The 17,780-nt window shown below is 35.9% G+C and overlaps 1 protein-coding gene across 3 annotated transcripts in view; it reads left to right on the top strand.

Moving 5' to 3' along the window:
- The window catches only part of LOC121384263 (potassium channel subfamily T member 2-like), a 169,527-nt gene that overhangs the window by 112,521 nt on the left and 39,226 nt on the right, over positions 1-17,780 (top strand). For 2 of the 3 annotated variants that reach the window (XM_041514577.1, XM_041514579.1), the window contains exons 14-21: positions 1,270-1,378; positions 7,193-7,342; positions 7,943-8,181; positions 9,230-9,491; positions 10,989-11,115; positions 12,360-12,532; positions 13,275-13,346; positions 16,850-16,984. In XM_041514577.1, the coding sequence (XP_041370511.1) occupies positions 1,270-1,378; positions 7,193-7,342; positions 7,943-8,181; positions 9,230-9,491; positions 10,989-11,115; positions 12,360-12,532; positions 13,275-13,346; positions 16,850-16,984 (1,267 nt within the window). The remainder of the gene's footprint in view (positions 1-1,269; positions 1,379-7,192; positions 7,343-7,942; positions 8,182-9,229; positions 9,492-10,988; positions 11,116-12,359; positions 12,533-13,274; positions 13,347-16,849; positions 16,985-17,780) is intronic. The other variant, XM_041514578.1, reaches the window with a different exon arrangement.

Raw genomic sequence — 17,780 nt, forward strand, 5'->3', positions numbered from 1 at the left:
TGGCTTCGCAGACAATAGGATCAGACATTATTCATGGATGAATCCTGGTTTTGTGTTCAATTTGTGAATGGTATAATGTCGTGTATGGAGGAGATGGGGAGAACCGTATGACACAAACAACTGATGTAACGGACGGGTATATCTACCAAAATATTGAGACAGTATCAATAATGTGTGTGTGCACCAGCAGCATTGATGACAGCAGTACAACATTGTCTCATGCTTCTGAGACCATTGATCTCAGAAACTGTAATGGCATTCCATTCCTGATCCAGAGCATGTTCAAGGTCATGGATGTTCTGGATATGGGGATTTTTTAATATTTGACTCTTACAGACAACTGTAACTTGCAGATTTGATTACCAAATGTGTTTACCCTTGACTATATTTTGCAAGTGTTTACAACTCTGTATTGTTAATATTTCAGATCATGTTGTGTGTGAAGACGAGTTCATTTACCACTGTCTGTGTTGTTAATTTTTTAGATCATGTTGTGTGTAAAGACCAGTTCATTTACCACTGTCTGTATTGTCAATATTTCAGGTCACGTTGTGTGTGAAGACGAGTTCATTTACTACTGTCTGTGTTGTTAATTTTTTAGATCATGTTGTGTGTAAAGACCAGTTCATTTACCACTGTCTGTATTGTCAATATTTCAGATCACGGTGTGTGTGAAGACGAGTTCATTTACCACTGTCTGTATTGTCAATATTTCAGATCACGTTGTGTGTGAAGACGAGTTCATTTACCACTGTCTGTATTGTCAATATTTCAGATCACGTTGTGTGTGAAGACGAGTTCAGTTACCACTGTCTGTATTGTTAATTTTTCAGATCAAGTTGTGTGTGAAAACGAGTTCATTTACCATACTCTGTATTTTAGTTCATTTACATGTACCACCATCTGTATTGTTAATATTTCAGATCACATTGTTTGTGAAGACCAGTTCATTTACCACTGTCTGTATTGTTAATATTTCAGATCACGTTGTTTGTGAAGACCAGTTCATTTACCACTGTCTGTATTGTTAATATTTCAGATCACGTTGTTTGTGAAGACCAGTTCATTTACCACTGTCTGTATTGTTAATATTTCAGATCACGTTGTTTGTGAAGACCAGTTCATTTACCACTGTCTGTATTGTTAATATTTCAGATCACGTTGTTTGTGAAGACTAGTTCATTTACCACTGTCTGTGTTGTTAATTTTCAGATCGCATTGTGTGTGAAAACTAGTTCATTTACCACCATCTGTATTGTTATTTTTCAGATCACGTTGTGTGTGAAGACGAGTTCAAGTACGCCCTTCTTGCCAACAACTGTCTCTGTCCAGGCGCTTCCACGTTTGTCACTCTTCTCCTTCACACCTCCAGAGGACAGTGAGTATTACTCCTTTTCAGCTAAATTTAATTATCTGCTTACATCTAATAATGATTCAGACATGGCTTCCTGGACAGACACAGACATAGTGTGCTAGTCTGCTCACCAAATGTCAGTAAAAAGTGTATTACTTAGGTTACAGGTACACCATTCAAGCACAACAGGACTTGCGTGGTACTGGATAAAATAAAACCACATACATTTACTACTCAGATAAAAAAAAATTGACAACAAATGCTGTCAGTTTTAATGGCAGACAGTTATCAGCTGTGCTGTCAAAAGGCAGGCGCACTTTGAATTTAGACCCAGCCAGATGTTATTTGGTATACCGAGATTTATCCAGGCATTCTGTAGTACTGGACATGATCCCTATCCCAAAATCATGTGGTATTGAAACATTTCCCAACGTGATGTGTAAATATTTCTGTAATTAGGCCTGTGTCTATTGTGTGTAAATTATCTTAACAATTCAATGACCTTAAAAACATCCCAATTTTGTAATAATTTTCCAAATCCCATCAGACATGGGACCCTGCCAAAACAACCTGGATAAATCTTTGGTATAATGCTACAGTAATTCATGGGAGCATACCATCATGATAATTCATGGGAGCATACCATCATGGTAATTCATGGGAGCATACCATCATGGTAATTCATGGGAGCATACCATCATGGTATTTCATGGGAGCATACATCATGGTAATTCATGGGAGCATACCATCATGGTAATTCATGGGACCATACATCATGGTAATTCATGGGAGCATACCATCATGGTAATTCATGGGAGAATACCATCATAGTGATTCATGGGAGCATACCATCATGGTAATTCATGGGACCATACAACATGGTAATTCATGGGAGCATACCATCATGATAATTCATGGGACCATACATCATGGTAATTCATGGGAGCATACCATCATGGTAATTCATGGGACCATACATCATGGTAATTCATGGGACCATACCATCATGATAATTCATGGGAGAATACCATCATGGTGATTCATGGGAGCATACCATCATGGGAGCATACCATCATGGTAATTCATGGGAACATACCATCATGGTGATTCGTAGGAGCATACCATCATGGTGATTCGTGGGAGCATACCATCATGGTGATTCGTAGGAGCATACCATCATGGTGATTCATGGGAGCATACCATCATGGTAATTCATGGGAGCATACCATCATGGTAATTCATGGGAGAATACCATCATAGTGATTCATGGGAGCATACCATCATGGTAATTCATGGGACCATACAACATGGTAATTCATGGGAGCATACCATCATGATAATTCATGGGACCATACATCATGGTAATTCATGGGAGCATACCATCATGGTAATTCATGGGACCATACATCATGGTAATTCATGGGACCATACCATCATGATAATTCATGGGAGAATACCATCATGGTGATTCATGGGAGCATACCATCATGGGAGCATACCATCATGGTAATTCATGGGAACATACCATCATGGTGATTCGTAGGAGCATACCATCATGGTGATTCGTGGGAGCATACCATCATGGTGATTCGTAGGAGCATACCATCATGGTGATTCATGGGAGCATACCATCATGGTGATTCGTGGGAGCATACCATCATGGTAATTCATGGGAGAATACCATCATGGTGATTCATGGGAGCATACCATCATGGTGATTCATGGGAGCATACCATCATGGTGATTCATGGGAGCATACCATCATGGTAATTCATGGGAACATACCATCATGGTAATTCATGGGACCATACATCATGGTAATTCATGGGAGCATACCATCATGGTAATTCTTGGGAGCATACCATGATGGTGATTCATGGGAGCATACCATTATGGTAATCCATGGGATAATACCATCATGGTAATTCATGGGAGAATACATCATGGTAATTCATGGGAGCATACGATCATGGTGATTCAAGGGAACATACCATCATGGTAATTCATGGGAACATACCACCATGGTAATTCGTGGGAACATACCACCATGGTGATTCGTAGGAGCATACTATCATGGTGATTTGTGGGAGCATACCATCATGATGATTCATAGGAGCATACCATCATGGTAATTGATGGGAGCATACCACCATGGTGATTCGTGGGAGTATACCATCATGGTGATTCATAGGAGCATGCCATCATGGTGATACATGGGAGCATACCATCATGGTGATTCGTAGGAGCATACCATCATGGTGATTCCTGGGAACATACCATCATGGTGATTTGTAGGAGCATGCCATAATGGTGATTCATAGGAGCATGCCATCATGGTATTTCATAGGAGCATGCCATCATGTTAATTCATGGGAGCATACCATCATGGTGATTTGTAGGAGCATGCCATAATGGTGATTCATAGGAGCATGCCATCATGGTATTTCATAGGAGCATGCCATCATGTTAATTCGTGGGAGCATACCATCATGGTGATTCGTGGGAGCATACCATCATGGTGATTCGTGGGAGCATACCATCATGGTATTTCATAGGAGCATGCCATGATGGTAATTCATAGGAGCATGCTATCATAGGCCTGTCAAAATTACTTTTGTTATTAAAATTTTGGTTACTATGTGTTACATTTTTTGTTTAATGACACCACTAGAGCACATTGATTTATTTGTCATCGACTACTGAATGTCAAATATTTGGTAATTCTGCCATAGAGTCTTAGATAGGAAATCTGCTACATTTTTTTTCCATTAGTAGCAAGGGATCTCACAGACACAAATACACATACCACAGCCTTTGACATATCAGTCGTTGTGTACTGACTGGGATAAGAAATAGCCCAATGAGCCACCGACGGGGATCGATTCTACACCGACAGACATCAGGCGAGGGCTTCACCGCTGGGCTACATCCTTCCCCAGTTAGTATATGCTGCTGTCCAACAACGTTTACGTAATTTGTTATCTGATAAAACTACATAAAAGTGTTTGCTGGTCATTAGCCGTTGACAAGTTTGCGGGTGACTGTATGCATGGAAACCATATGTAATACTAGTTTTGGCTAATGAGGTTGTTGATAGTGTATTGAGTACTAACAGAATGATGATTACATAATATACCAACAGTTACATCTTTGTGATGTTTAGAAGAGCTCTGTCAAAACAGAAAATATAACACTACAAGTTAATAATAAATATAAAACTAAACTGAATTAAAATTAAAAATTAATATAAGTAATAATATAAAACTAAAATAAAAACAAAACATTAAAGGCATTATGCCTTGCTAACTCTAAGACACACACACACACACACACACACACACACACACACACACACATACACACACACACACTCCCGGTTTTGGTTGGTAGACTTTCTTTTTTTTCATACATAAATTAAAGTATGATCAGTCTACACAAAAACGGTAAGCCTTTTGCAGTATGATGTCAAACAAGATTCCTAATATCAAATTGTGACATCATGATGTTAAATTTCTTACATCAATAACTAGTTCTTATAAACTCTTAATTTATAAATAAATATTTTTGTTTTCTTTTGGTCACAGCAACACCAAGCAATATTTTCATATAATTTACAGAAATTGACTATATTAATAAATAAAGTAATGAAAATCTAGTCCAAAGTTCATGAGTCCAGTGAAGTTTATACAATGTAGGTCACATAACATGTGCTATTGTGCTGTGGCAACAGTTTATGACTTTGCTTTATTCTATGACTATAATCAGTCCATACTTACAGTGGCTGCAGGATAAATTTAACTATATTCTTTGTTGACAGTAAACTGGTATAGAAATGTATCCGGTAGAGGTTTACCTTATCTGTGATTATCATTTCCTGAACATATCTTATTTCACAGATTTGGTGAAAAAATTCAATTACAAATATGAGTTGTATTAATTATGTAATTCGGTCACAGAGTGATGATCTGCTATTGATCGGGCTGCAAAAAAAAAAAAAAAAAAACCTGAACGGAAGTAAATAAAACATCTTGTATGCGACCAGCAAAAATGTTAATTTCCTGTCATCATACTATTGTGCCAGTGATGTCTATAGCAACAGTATGGTGTACACACTGCTGTCAGCCATTAGTGCAGTTCCATAATTAAAAGCAATTGATTATGTATTGAATTACAATCAGAGCTTGTCTGGTCAAGCACACGGTGCTTTTGTTAGTGTTCTAGCTCGAAAGTTAACCATTTGGCAAGGAAAACAAAGCAAGCATTTCCTGTTTCATTCAGCTATAGAGTAATATATAGCCAGCTATTGATTTGACCACAAAAACACCCCCAAACATGAAAAAAACTATTAACCAGAAGTAAATTATATGTCATTTATATGATCTGTAAAAATGTTGATTTTCTGCTAAGATGTTTTTTGTGTTAGCATAAGTGGTGGCTGGATATACCTTGGTGTTTTTTTTAAAGAAACATCTATATGATGTCATAACAATCATATTCATATACTTTTCATTGACATCCAACAGTCAATTTGTATTTTTGTACTGGAATGTCTTTAAACATTCATTCATTCATTCATTCATTCATTCATTCATTCATTCATTCATTCATTCATTCATTCATTCATTCATTCAATGTTTATATAGCATTAGTTTGTTATGTAGCAAATATTTAAACATTTCCTTACTACCCACATAAACCAATACAGCCAAATGCCTAACCAAGAACCAGACAGAACTAGTGTTTATACATCATAAATAAATGTCTATAAATTAATAGATTTACATTTATAAAGATTCCACTCCTTATAAAGTCAGTGTATTCTACATACAATAATTTTACAATTTCAGGTTTAACAAAAAAGAAGAATTGAATCTCAGAGAGTAAAACAGTTTGGAAAAACTTGGGAATTTTTTTTTTTAATAAATCATGAAACATGGCTTCAGATTCAGTATGTCCATCCTCTTTTGCATATGAATATTCATGATCACTCTTAAAAGATCTCATACCTAACAGTGTCCCCACTTGTCATCTGTTTGACACGTGTAATACCAGTAATAGCTGCATGCTTATTGAACAATGTGCCGGGGTGTTGTTAAACAATCATTCCTTTTCTTTGACTTTGTATGTTTGTGTAGGGCGGGATTTAGCTCAGTCGGTTGAGTGCTCGCTTGAGATGCTTGCGGCACAGGATCGAACCACCTCTATGGATCCTTTCAACTGATTTGTTTTTTCTCATTCCAACCAGTGTACCACAACTGGTCAACGGTTGTGGTACATGTTTTTCTGTCTGTGGGAAAGTGCATATAAAAGATCTCTTTCTGCATTAGGAAAAGTGTAGCAAGTTATCTCTGATGTCTACTAGTCAGAATTACCATATGTTTGACATCCAATAATTAATAAATCAATGTGCTCTAGTGATGTCGTTAAACAAAACAAACATCTATTTTTTGTATGTTTGTGACTGCATGTTTGATGTTTGTGACATGTTTGATGTTTGTGACATGTTTGATGTTTGTGACTACATGTTTGATGTTTGTGACTACGTTTGATGTTTGTGACTAAATGTTTGTATATTTTGTGACTACATGTTTTATGTTTGTGACTACATATTTTCGTGTTTGTGACTACATGTTTGATGTTTGTGGCTACATGTTTGATTTATGTGACTAAATGTTTGTATGTTTGTGACTACATGTTTGTATATTTGTGACTACATGTTTTCGTGTTTGTGACTACATGTTTGATGTTTGTGACTACTTTTGATTTTTGTGACTAAAGGTTTGATGTTTGTGACTACATGTTTGATGTTTGTGACTACATGTTTGATATATGTTTCAGGGAGGGTCAGACGTCCTCAGAAGACTGGCAGAAACTGTATGGCCGGTGTTCGGGAAATGAAATCTACCACATTCAGCTGGGGGAAAGCAAATTCTTTGGAGAATACCGAGGGAAGAGTTTTACTTACGCCTCCTTTCACGCCCACAGAAAGTATGTTCATTTCATTCATCTGAGGATTGTCTGTTACTTCTTTTAGCTTCACTGGAATATATGAACAAAAGAAAACAGTCAGTCTATAATATATTAAATACAACACAAAAGTTTTAACCGATTTTAACTTTATTAGTTTAACAAGTCAGTCTATAATATATTAAATACAACACAAAAGTTTAATTGACTTTAACTTTATTATTTTAACAAGTCAGTCTATAATATTTTAAATATAACACAAACATTTTAATTGATTTTAACTTTATTATTTTAACAAGTCAGTCTATAATATATTAAATATAACACACAAATTTTAACAGACTTTAACTCTATTATTTTAACAAGTCAGTCTATAATACATTAATTATAACACAAAAGTTTTAACAGACTTTAACTTTATTATTTTAACAAGTCAGTCTATAATACATGTATATTAAATATAACACAAAATTTTAACAGACTTTAACTTTATTATTTTAACAAGTAAGTCTATAATATATTAAATATAACACAAAATTTTAATAGACTTTAACTTTATTATTTTAACAAGCCAGTCTATAATATAATACAAAATTTAATGTGGTTTATCCCTATTTCCAGGTATGGAGTGAGTTTAGTCGGTGTTAGGAAAGATTTGCCTGGTGCTACGATTCAGCTGAACCCTGGCCCACGTCACATCATGAAGCCGTCAGACACCTGTTACTACATGAACATCACCAAGGAGGAGAACTCTGCATTCATCCTTGCTCACCCCAACCAGGAGGACAAGACGGACAACAAACGGATCCCTATAGCAGCTGAGCAGGCGTCTCGCGTGGCCAGTGTCATTGCCAGTGTTGGTACGTTTTGGTTGTGTGTTGGAGCAGGATGTAGCTTACTGGTAAAGTGTTTGCTTGATGCATTATCATTGTGGACTGATTGGACTATTTCTTGTTCCAGCCACCAGCCATAAGGCTGCTAGGTACTGGGTTCGCAACCCGGTACCGGCTCCCACCTAAAGCAAGTTTTAACGACTCAGTGGGTAGGTGTAAGACCACTACACCCTCTTCTCTCTCACTAACCAATAACAACTGACAAGTAACCCCTCTGTCCTGGACAGACAGCCCAGATAGCTGAGGTGTGTGCCCAGGATGGTGTGCTTGGATATTAATTGGATATAAGCACAGAAATAAGTGGAAATAAAATGAATGTTTCAGCCAGTGTTCCACAAATGAAGTAACAAAGGCTATGTTATCTACTGTCCTCTCTGTTGGATGGTGCTGATAAAAGATGCCATGTTGTTGATAGGAGTAGCTTATGTGATGACTTTTTCAACCCTTGACTCAGTGTTGAGATATTTTTGAGTTAGACACCAAATAGTCAGTTTTAAAATGTGCTAGGATGTTGTTTGAATGTTCTGAGGTGTTCGAAATGATCCTTTCCTTTTTGTCTCTGTGTCTGCACCAAATGTCTAAATAACTTTGTGTTCAATAAATATTCCATTTGTTTGCTGTGACATCACAAGTCTATAGACATCCTGCCGACTGGTTGAAATGAAACAGTCTGTGTATCTATACCATTTTAAGAGGTTTTGGGTCAGGTAAGACTAAAAGCAGTCAGTGTGGTATAGTAAATACATTGATTATGTTATTAGGATGTGAGTTTTCAATTTTTTAAGGAAATAGTATTGACAAAGTAGTAAGGATTTGATCTAAAATGCTAAAGAAAAGACCTTTATGTTTGGTATGGAGTTTTTTTTGCTTTTTCATGATCATTGGAGATTTTATTTTGATATAGGTTTCACATCATTGTGAAATAGATTTCACATCCTTGTGTTATATGATCTATGGTTTAAAATGTGCTGGGGTGTTATTAAACCATTATTCCATTCTTTTCACATAATTATAGGAAATGTTGCATTTGAGCTTCAGCAAGCACAGTCTTCTCCGGACATGACAAGGACGAACTCGCTGCACCGTGAAGGAAGCAAGCGGCGCCACCTGGCTCTTCCAAAGGGACTGAATCCTTTGAGTCTACAGAAACGGCCGAGTATTGCCCCCGTTCCTGCCTTCCTCGATACCGACAACGTCCAGATCAGCATCATCACGTCAGACTCAGAGTCTGATGAAGATGATGCTGCCAGCAATAACAACGATGAAGATAACTTGGAGTAGGTGGCAGGTTTTTTTAATATTCATATCATGGCTGAGTCATCACTTTTGGCAAGAGATTATTGTTTGTATCTTAAAATCATCCTGCAATAGTAATAATAATGAAAACTCAAAGTAGATTTTAGGACCCTAATTCAGTTGACTCTCGCAACTTTGCAATTTCGCTGTGCAGTGATAAAAGACTCGCAAGGATGATGCGATTTTACTTAAGAGAGCCTAAGAGAGCTTTGTGAATCAGGTCCTAGGTTTTAGATCGGAAAAATTATCTGTCATGATGGTATGCCACAGTGCAATCATCTGAAGGAAACTCAGAAGGATTGATCCCCTATGGTGGGCCCATTGGGCTATTTCTCGTTCCAGCCAGTGCACCATGACTGGCATATCAAAGACTGTGGTATGTACTACCCTGTCTGTGGGATGGTGCATATAAAAGATCCCTTGCTGCTAATCGGAAAGAGTAGCCCATGAAGTGGCGACAGCGGGTTTCCTCCCTCAATATCTGTGTGGTCCTTAACGGTCCTTAACCATATGTCTGACGCCATATAGCCGTAAATAAAATGTGTTGAGTGCATCGTTAAATAAAACCTTTTCTTCCTTCCTTCCTGAAGGAAACTAGAAAAGATATATTTGGATGAATTTTTAAAATTGTGTTTTAATTTAACTTGAATTTTTCTATTGATGCTGTTCATCACTTCAGTTTTTAATTTACCTTGATTTTTTCATGCTGGAGTATTGTTAAACATTCATTCTTTCATTCATTCATTCATCTGTCATGTCTGAATCATGACATTTACCAAGTGATCATTGTTTGAATCGTAAAATCTGCCAGCAATAACAATGACTATAAAAACTCAAGTCAGGCTTTTTAAAATTAGAAAGATATCTTCATCATAACTGAATGTTAACATTTAGCAAGACATCATAGTTTGAATCTTGACCTTTAGCAAGCGATCATTGGTTTATAAAATAGCAAATTATTTCATTGTATCATGGTTGAATCTTGACATGATCAGCATAAGATCATTGCTTGTATCTTAAAATCCACTTCCAATAACAACAATAATGAAAAGGTATATCCAGTATTTAAATTGGAAATTATCAATCATGTTTGAATGTTGACATTTAACAAGGTATTATTGTTTGAATCTTAAAATGCGATAGGAAATGTTTTTATCTTAAAATGTGACAACAGATCATGTTTGAATCTGACAGTATGATAAGAGATCACATATAAAACTTAATATGTGATTTTAAAAATCATTTATAAATCTTAAAATATGGTAAGAGAGATTTTAATCTTAAAATATAAGATTTGATATGAGATTCTGTGTACATCCTAATATAGGATCAGAAATGTTTTATTTTTAATATGTGAAAAATGATAACTTGACAAAACATCTAACCATTGCTATTATCGGAGTGATCAAATGATTGTTCTGTGTCAGTCGAAATACCCCTCAATACTGGCTGACACTGTTTGTGTTTTTCATTTGTAGTTACGTGCGGGGTTTCCCACCAGTGACTCCGTACGTAGGAACGAGTCCGACACTATGTCACTTAATGCGCGAGAAGAGGCCGTTGTGTTGTCTGCAACTAGCGCAGGTACAACCGAAGTCATACGGAGTTCAGTACAGTATACATACTTTATTAGTGTTGTCCTCTTGCACTTTGTATCTCACAGTGGTCTTTGTAAGTATATACAGACACTTTAGACTGGAGACATACAGATTTCAGTACTGTATAAAGACTTTATTAATGTTGTCCTTTTGCACTTTGGTATCTGAGTAATAATATTTAAACTGTCTCAATTACTCTAATACAACTGCAGCCAAATAAACTTCTGTACAGAATATACTTACTTTATTAATGTTGTCCACTTACACTTTGTATCTTTTAGTGATGTTTGTAAGACATATACATATACATATACAGACTGTCTCAACGTTTTAAGATCTCTAGCTCCTGTCTGTTAAACTTTTAATAGTCTAGCCTCAAGTGTTTTTAGTCTGAAGACATTAACTTTATGTAGTTAAACTCTGGAGATGTTACTAAAATCTTGAAGATTAAAGTTTTATCAATATAGGTACTTTGAATTCTTACAACCTTGTATAATAGTTGTATCTAAACCTTGGGGTTTTTTTTGCTTGAAATAATAATCATTTTACATCTAGTCATGTGGATTGTAGTTCTGAGCATTTGTCTTGTGTTCCATAACTGAACATTTTCATATGTTATCTGGTGACAATTAAGTGTTTTTATTACACACCAGTGTACGATATTGCTCATGTCATAACAATCACTCAATATCTAACTAGTGTAATATTGGCCAGTGTGATGTAGATCACTTACTGACCTAGTTTGTAAAAAAAAATAACGTGCTTACATCTGCGTTGCGGCTTGTTTGCAGTTGGTTTGTAATAAATAAAATACTAAATGAGCTTGCCTGTCATACTATTTTTATGAAACTCGTGAACAGTTTTGGTATTTGACGAGCTTTAACTCTGTTAATGTTGTCAACTTTACTGACACTTCTTAATTCTGTCTCAATTAATAAATATTTGTAAATGTGTATTGGAACTGTGTGTTATGTATATTATGTTTAACACCCAACAGCAAATGATAAACTTAAAATCAATGTGTTCTAGTGGTTTCATTAAACAATAACAAACTTTAATTTTGATTTTGTCTGAAGAAAATGGTTAAATTATAAACATATTCTAGAGACTGCAGTTTAAATAATACTGAAATGTAGAACAGTTCATCCAGACTTTGTTTCAATTATTTCTATTGTTCATTTAATGATGTCACTGTTGAATCTGTGTGGTATGTATTTTTTATTTTTTTTATTTTTTTGTGTGTTGTTTCAGTCATGTGTGCATTGTGAGTATAGGACAATTAAGGAGTACAACTGGCCGAATCGAGCAATACTTGTAACGGCCGACTTCGCTAGCAGTGCTTTGTACAACTTCATAGTTCCTCTGAGGTCTCACGCCAGACCACAGTCTTCTCTCAACCCAATATTACTATTGTTAGAGATTCCGTAAGTAACTAACAGACACAGTCCTCTCTCAACCCAAAAGTAGTGTTGTGTGAGATTCCATAAGAAATTATCAGAAAGTGTCTTCTCTCAACCCAATACTACTGTTAGAGATTCTGTAAGTAACTGACAGACACAGTCTTCTCTAAACCCAATACTACTGTTGTTAGAGATTCTGTTTGTAATAATCAGAAACAGTCCTCTCTCAACCCAATATGACTGTTGTTAGAGATTCTGTTAGTAATAATCAGAAACAGTCCTCTCTCAACCCAATATGACTGTTGTTAGAGATTCCATAAGTAACTAACAGAAACAGTCTTCTCTCAGTTCAGTAGTATGTTCAATACTATTGTTATCTGAGGTTCCAAAAGTAACTGTCAGTTCAATTCTACTGTTGTTAGAGATTACATAACTAACCTGAAACAGTATTGTTCCAATTCCACAAATAACCAAGTTGAAAAATCTTCTCTTCTCTTCTACTGTTGTTAGGAATTCTGTATGTAACTAACCAGAAACAGTTTTCTCTCAGTTCACATACACATATATATATAAATACATGTATAAAGACATAAAAACCATCGCTGCTGTTACAAAATGGGGGAGCACATGCCCCCCCCCCTTGTGCCCCCCCACCCCCCACCGCTTCCTACGCCAGTGTTTGCTATTAGATTCGATAAGTAACTAAACAGAAAGATTCTTCTCACAGTACGACTTTTAATCCTGGCATGGTTTGTTTCATTTACAGGCCTGATACGAGCTTCTTGGAAACAATATGCTTCTTTCCGATGGTTTACTGGATGAAGGGTTCAATTGATAGGTGAGTCCAGTGAGCTCACATTATCCACACACCCTGCCACCCATAGCATATGGTTTGTACTTCATAATAGGAAGTAAAATATGGCCTGATGTTATGTTTTCAAAATAGCAGGTAGGGCTGTAACTAGGATTTAGGGGTGTTTGGTTTTTTTTGGGGGGACAGATGAATTCTCAAAACAAATTAGCATGGAAGGCGCAAGACATTAGGGAGTCCGGGGCATGACCCCCAAGAAAGTTTTGGAATCTAGAGGCTTTGAAATATTCTTTTGCATCAGTTTCAAGGATGTTACATACTCGGTACTTAAAACGTCAATATCAATAACCAGTAAAAAAAAATGGATGGGACTGCCCCCCCCTTTCTACCTACACCCTTGGCAGGCCAATAAAAATATGTCCTGCTAACCAAAATTATGGCTTGCTGGAAATAAAACATCACAGGGTGAATGGAGGGTTTAGGATAGAATGAGTAAAATTTAGGAACTCTGAGATGGGTTTTACGGCATTATGGAATTAAAATATAACAGGATCACGAGATAAATAGCAGATAAAATAATCGTACATAAATCTGGTTCTTGAAAAATGGCTCGCGATAATTGGCTTGCCCTGTACGGTTATGAAAATACTTTTAATTGTCAACAGTTAATATAGAATACTATACGAGTTTCGCTAGATATCATTTTTACGAAACGAGTGAACTTCCCAAACGTATCTGACCGAACGAAAGTGAGGTCAGATATACGTTTGGGAAGTTCACTCGTTTCGTAAAAATGATATCTAGCGAAAACGAGTGTGGTATTTTATTTATTACCCTCCTTTAAATCACGCAAATTATGAAAAATCAATCAATCAATCAATCAGTTTTGCATTTCAAGACCGGATGTTGATTTGCATAACTAGCCAGTGCACGACTACGTACCGCCGCATTGAAAAAATAGTTTGTTGTACTTCCGCTACTTCTCAGTGACGTTTTCAGGGGAGTGATGTAGACGTACTTCCCCATAAATTTCCATCGGGTTTCTTTTTTTAATTTAAAGCAAGCTGTAAGGTACATGCATCAATATATGTTTATTTTCAAATTGGGTGAAAAATGGGTAAAACTAATGCATAATTCCATATTTTAACAAAACGCCCCCAAGAAACAAATGTTCCCGTTACGCCACTGGTTATGCTAATAATGATGAATTCACAAATCACAAATGACAATAACAATTTGTTTACCAAAAATCCACCAATAAGAGAATAAAAAGTGTTTTTGCAGTTAAAAACTTGGAGCTTGCAAAAGCAGCTGAGTTCACGGGAAAACTAAAGTTATAACTTTAAGGTCGACGACAGTCACTTTTCGCGCCCTTGTTTTGGCTTTGTACACAATAAATATAGCATATCTTACCGTAATTTCACTTGAAATCCATATTTCGTAAAAGGTACAATTTTTTAATCACAGAATTTTCTTCAAACACATTCAGGTGCTTCAATAATGTTCGAAAAGAAAAAAAAAATCAATAGGAATTTTGCATTGGATCTTAAAACGGAAACGTCATGTACCCAGTTTGTGGTTATTGTAAGAAGGTGCAAAGTGATGTCATTGGAATTCTGACATCATTCAAATTAAAAATTAGCTATATTATTACAATGCATTGCCACATTAAAATAAAAACTGGTCTACTAACCTTGACCCCTGTTAAATTTCTACAACAAGCAAACAACGCTGTTTACAGGTCGGTATATTTTACTTTTTCATAATTCTACAAAAAATATTAAGTTTTAAGTTTAAAAAAATAATAACTACCTTTTGTCAAATATATCATATGAAAAAATTAACGTTGGATATGTTTCATTTATTGTGTACGAAGCCAAAACAAGGGTCCAAAAAGTGACTGTCGTAGACGTTAATAATGATGAATTTACAAATTACAACTGACAATAACAATTTGTAGACCAAAAATCCACATAATAAATTAAATAAATATGTTTAATTATTGTTCTGTTCATTATTTTATTTTTATTTTTTATTTAAAAATATTTCTCGCGCGGTCCAGTTTACATCAACTTTTAATGAATGACATTGCTGAATCGGTGAATGACATTTGTAGTAAAAGTTGTGGATGTTACTGACCTTGACATTAATTATGAATGAAAAAAATAGTCCCGTTATGCTAATAAGGTCGCTGTCCAACCAGTCGAAATTGACTCTGTTCCCTGTTGACAAATCAAAATACAGTTTGTAATACGCACCTGATGGTGCGTACGAAATTTGTACGACACCGCTATATCTTCACCAGGAGGGTAATAAATTGCATTATTACTCACAAACCGGCCTCGGTGGCGTCGTGGCAGGCCATCGGTCTACAGGCTGGTAGGTACTGGGTTTGGATCCCAGTCGAGGCATGGGATTTTTAATCGAGATACCGACTCCAAACCCTGAGTGAGTGCTCCGCAAGGCTCAATGGGTAGGCGTAAACCACTTGCACCGACCAGTGATCCATAACTGGTTCAACAAAGGCCATGGTTTGTGCTATCCTGCCTGTGGGAAGCGCAAATAAAAGATCCCTTGCTGCCTGTCGTAAAAAGAGTAGCCTATGTGGCGACAGCGGGTTTCCTCTAAAAACAGTGTCAGAATGACCATATGTTTGACGTCCAATAGCCGATGATAAGATAAAAAATCAATGTGCTCTAGCGGCGTCGTTAAATAAAACAAACTTTACTTTTATTACTCACAACTTCTTACACAAATTGTCAATTTGGCAAATACAACAAATTTCTGGTTGTTAAGATTATTGTAGTACCAAATCCATTTTATTTGAAACAGAAAATGTACTTACATTATGAAAACTATGGTCAGTAAGTCCAGAGGTACTGCTGGCAGTTTTTGCTATCTTATCTCCAATCAAGAAAATAGCTATGGCAAAAAACATGTCGTGGAAGGAGAAATCAAATATAGTTCATGGCAAAAAAAGTGATGTAGAGAATTGCTATGGGCAATTGCAGGGGTTAGCCCTTATTGCAATCCAAATTTTAAATCGATGTCTTCCCACTATCATTATCTATTACATACTAATAATGACAATCGCTGAAACCCTGAAATCACTGAAATATTTAAAATAATTTTTCCAGAAGCAGTGTCTAAGAGCGCTCGCCTGATGAACTGTCAGTCTACAATCGTTCCAGCCAGTGCACCATGACTGGTATATCAAAGGCCGTGGTATGTGCTATCCTGTGGAATGGTGCATACATTATATTGCTACTAAAAGAAAAATGTAGTGGCTTTCCTCCCTAAGGCTATATGTCAAAATTACAACATGTTTGACATCCAGTAGCTGATGATTACTAAATCAATGTGCTCTAGTGATGTCGTTAAACAAAACAAACTTTATTTGGGGAAGAAAAAGTTAATAAATAGAGCACCAGGGAGGATAGACAGCAGAATTTTTTTTTTTAATAAAAAAGTAAATGTTCTGCTGTCTCATTAATTAATGCCCTTGATTATTGCTTCTGGTTGTGTTTCAGGCTTGATGATCTGTTACGTGCAGGAATCAACCAGGCTGATAACGTTGTTGTTGTCAACAAAGAGAGCTCCAATGCTCTAGAAGAAGAAACCCTAGCGGACTGTAACACCATTATTTCTGTCCAGACAATCTTTAGGTAAGCTAACTAAAGTCCAAACCAAATTGTTAACAACTACAAAAAATTACTCTCCTACCTTTCATTACCATTACATTTCCCACAAATTTTGTCCACACACAAGTTGTAGAAAAACTATTACAGTGACACAGCTTCCACATATGAGACTGTAACAATGTCGCCAGTATCGACTTTGCTGAGATAGCATAGGGAAAAATACATGCAGTTTTCAGCCGTCTGCCATTTTGTTTTTTTATGGAATATTCTTCAAGAGGGGTGAAAGCCACCAAAGTATGTGACATAATTAATATAAAATCAATGATCTTTAGTGGTATATTTAAACAAACAAAAAATAATTAAAAAAATTAATATGACGTCATCACGTTTGCTTTTATATGATAACATGTTATGACGTTGCTTGATTAAGTCATATCCTTTCACCCCTCTTGGAGAATATTCCATAAAAAGTCAAAATGACAGCCGGCACAAAATTACATATTGGTGACATGGTCATCATCTAGTATGTAGAATCTGTGTCATTTCAATGGTTTTTCCTAGATTTCTGTCTGGACAAAATGTGAGTAAAATCTAACGAAAAATAAAGGCAGGAGAGCAATTTTTGGTAGTTGTTAACATTTTGGTTCGGACATTAAACTGTATAATAGACTTTCCCACAGGGAATGCTTTTTTTTTTCATACTATGGAATTTACTACAAGTTATTTATTTCTGAGCTGATTTACTATGAGTTATTTATTTCTGAGCTGATTGTTTTCTAAATTGCACACAAAAATAGTAGCTTTTTTTGTTATTTTCAAA

This window comes from Gigantopelta aegis, chromosome 10 (assembly GCF_016097555.1).
Source record: "Gigantopelta aegis isolate Gae_Host chromosome 10, Gae_host_genome, whole genome shotgun sequence".
In the NCBI taxonomy this organism is placed as follows: Eukaryota; Metazoa; Mollusca; class Gastropoda; order Neomphalida; family Peltospiridae; genus Gigantopelta; species Gigantopelta aegis.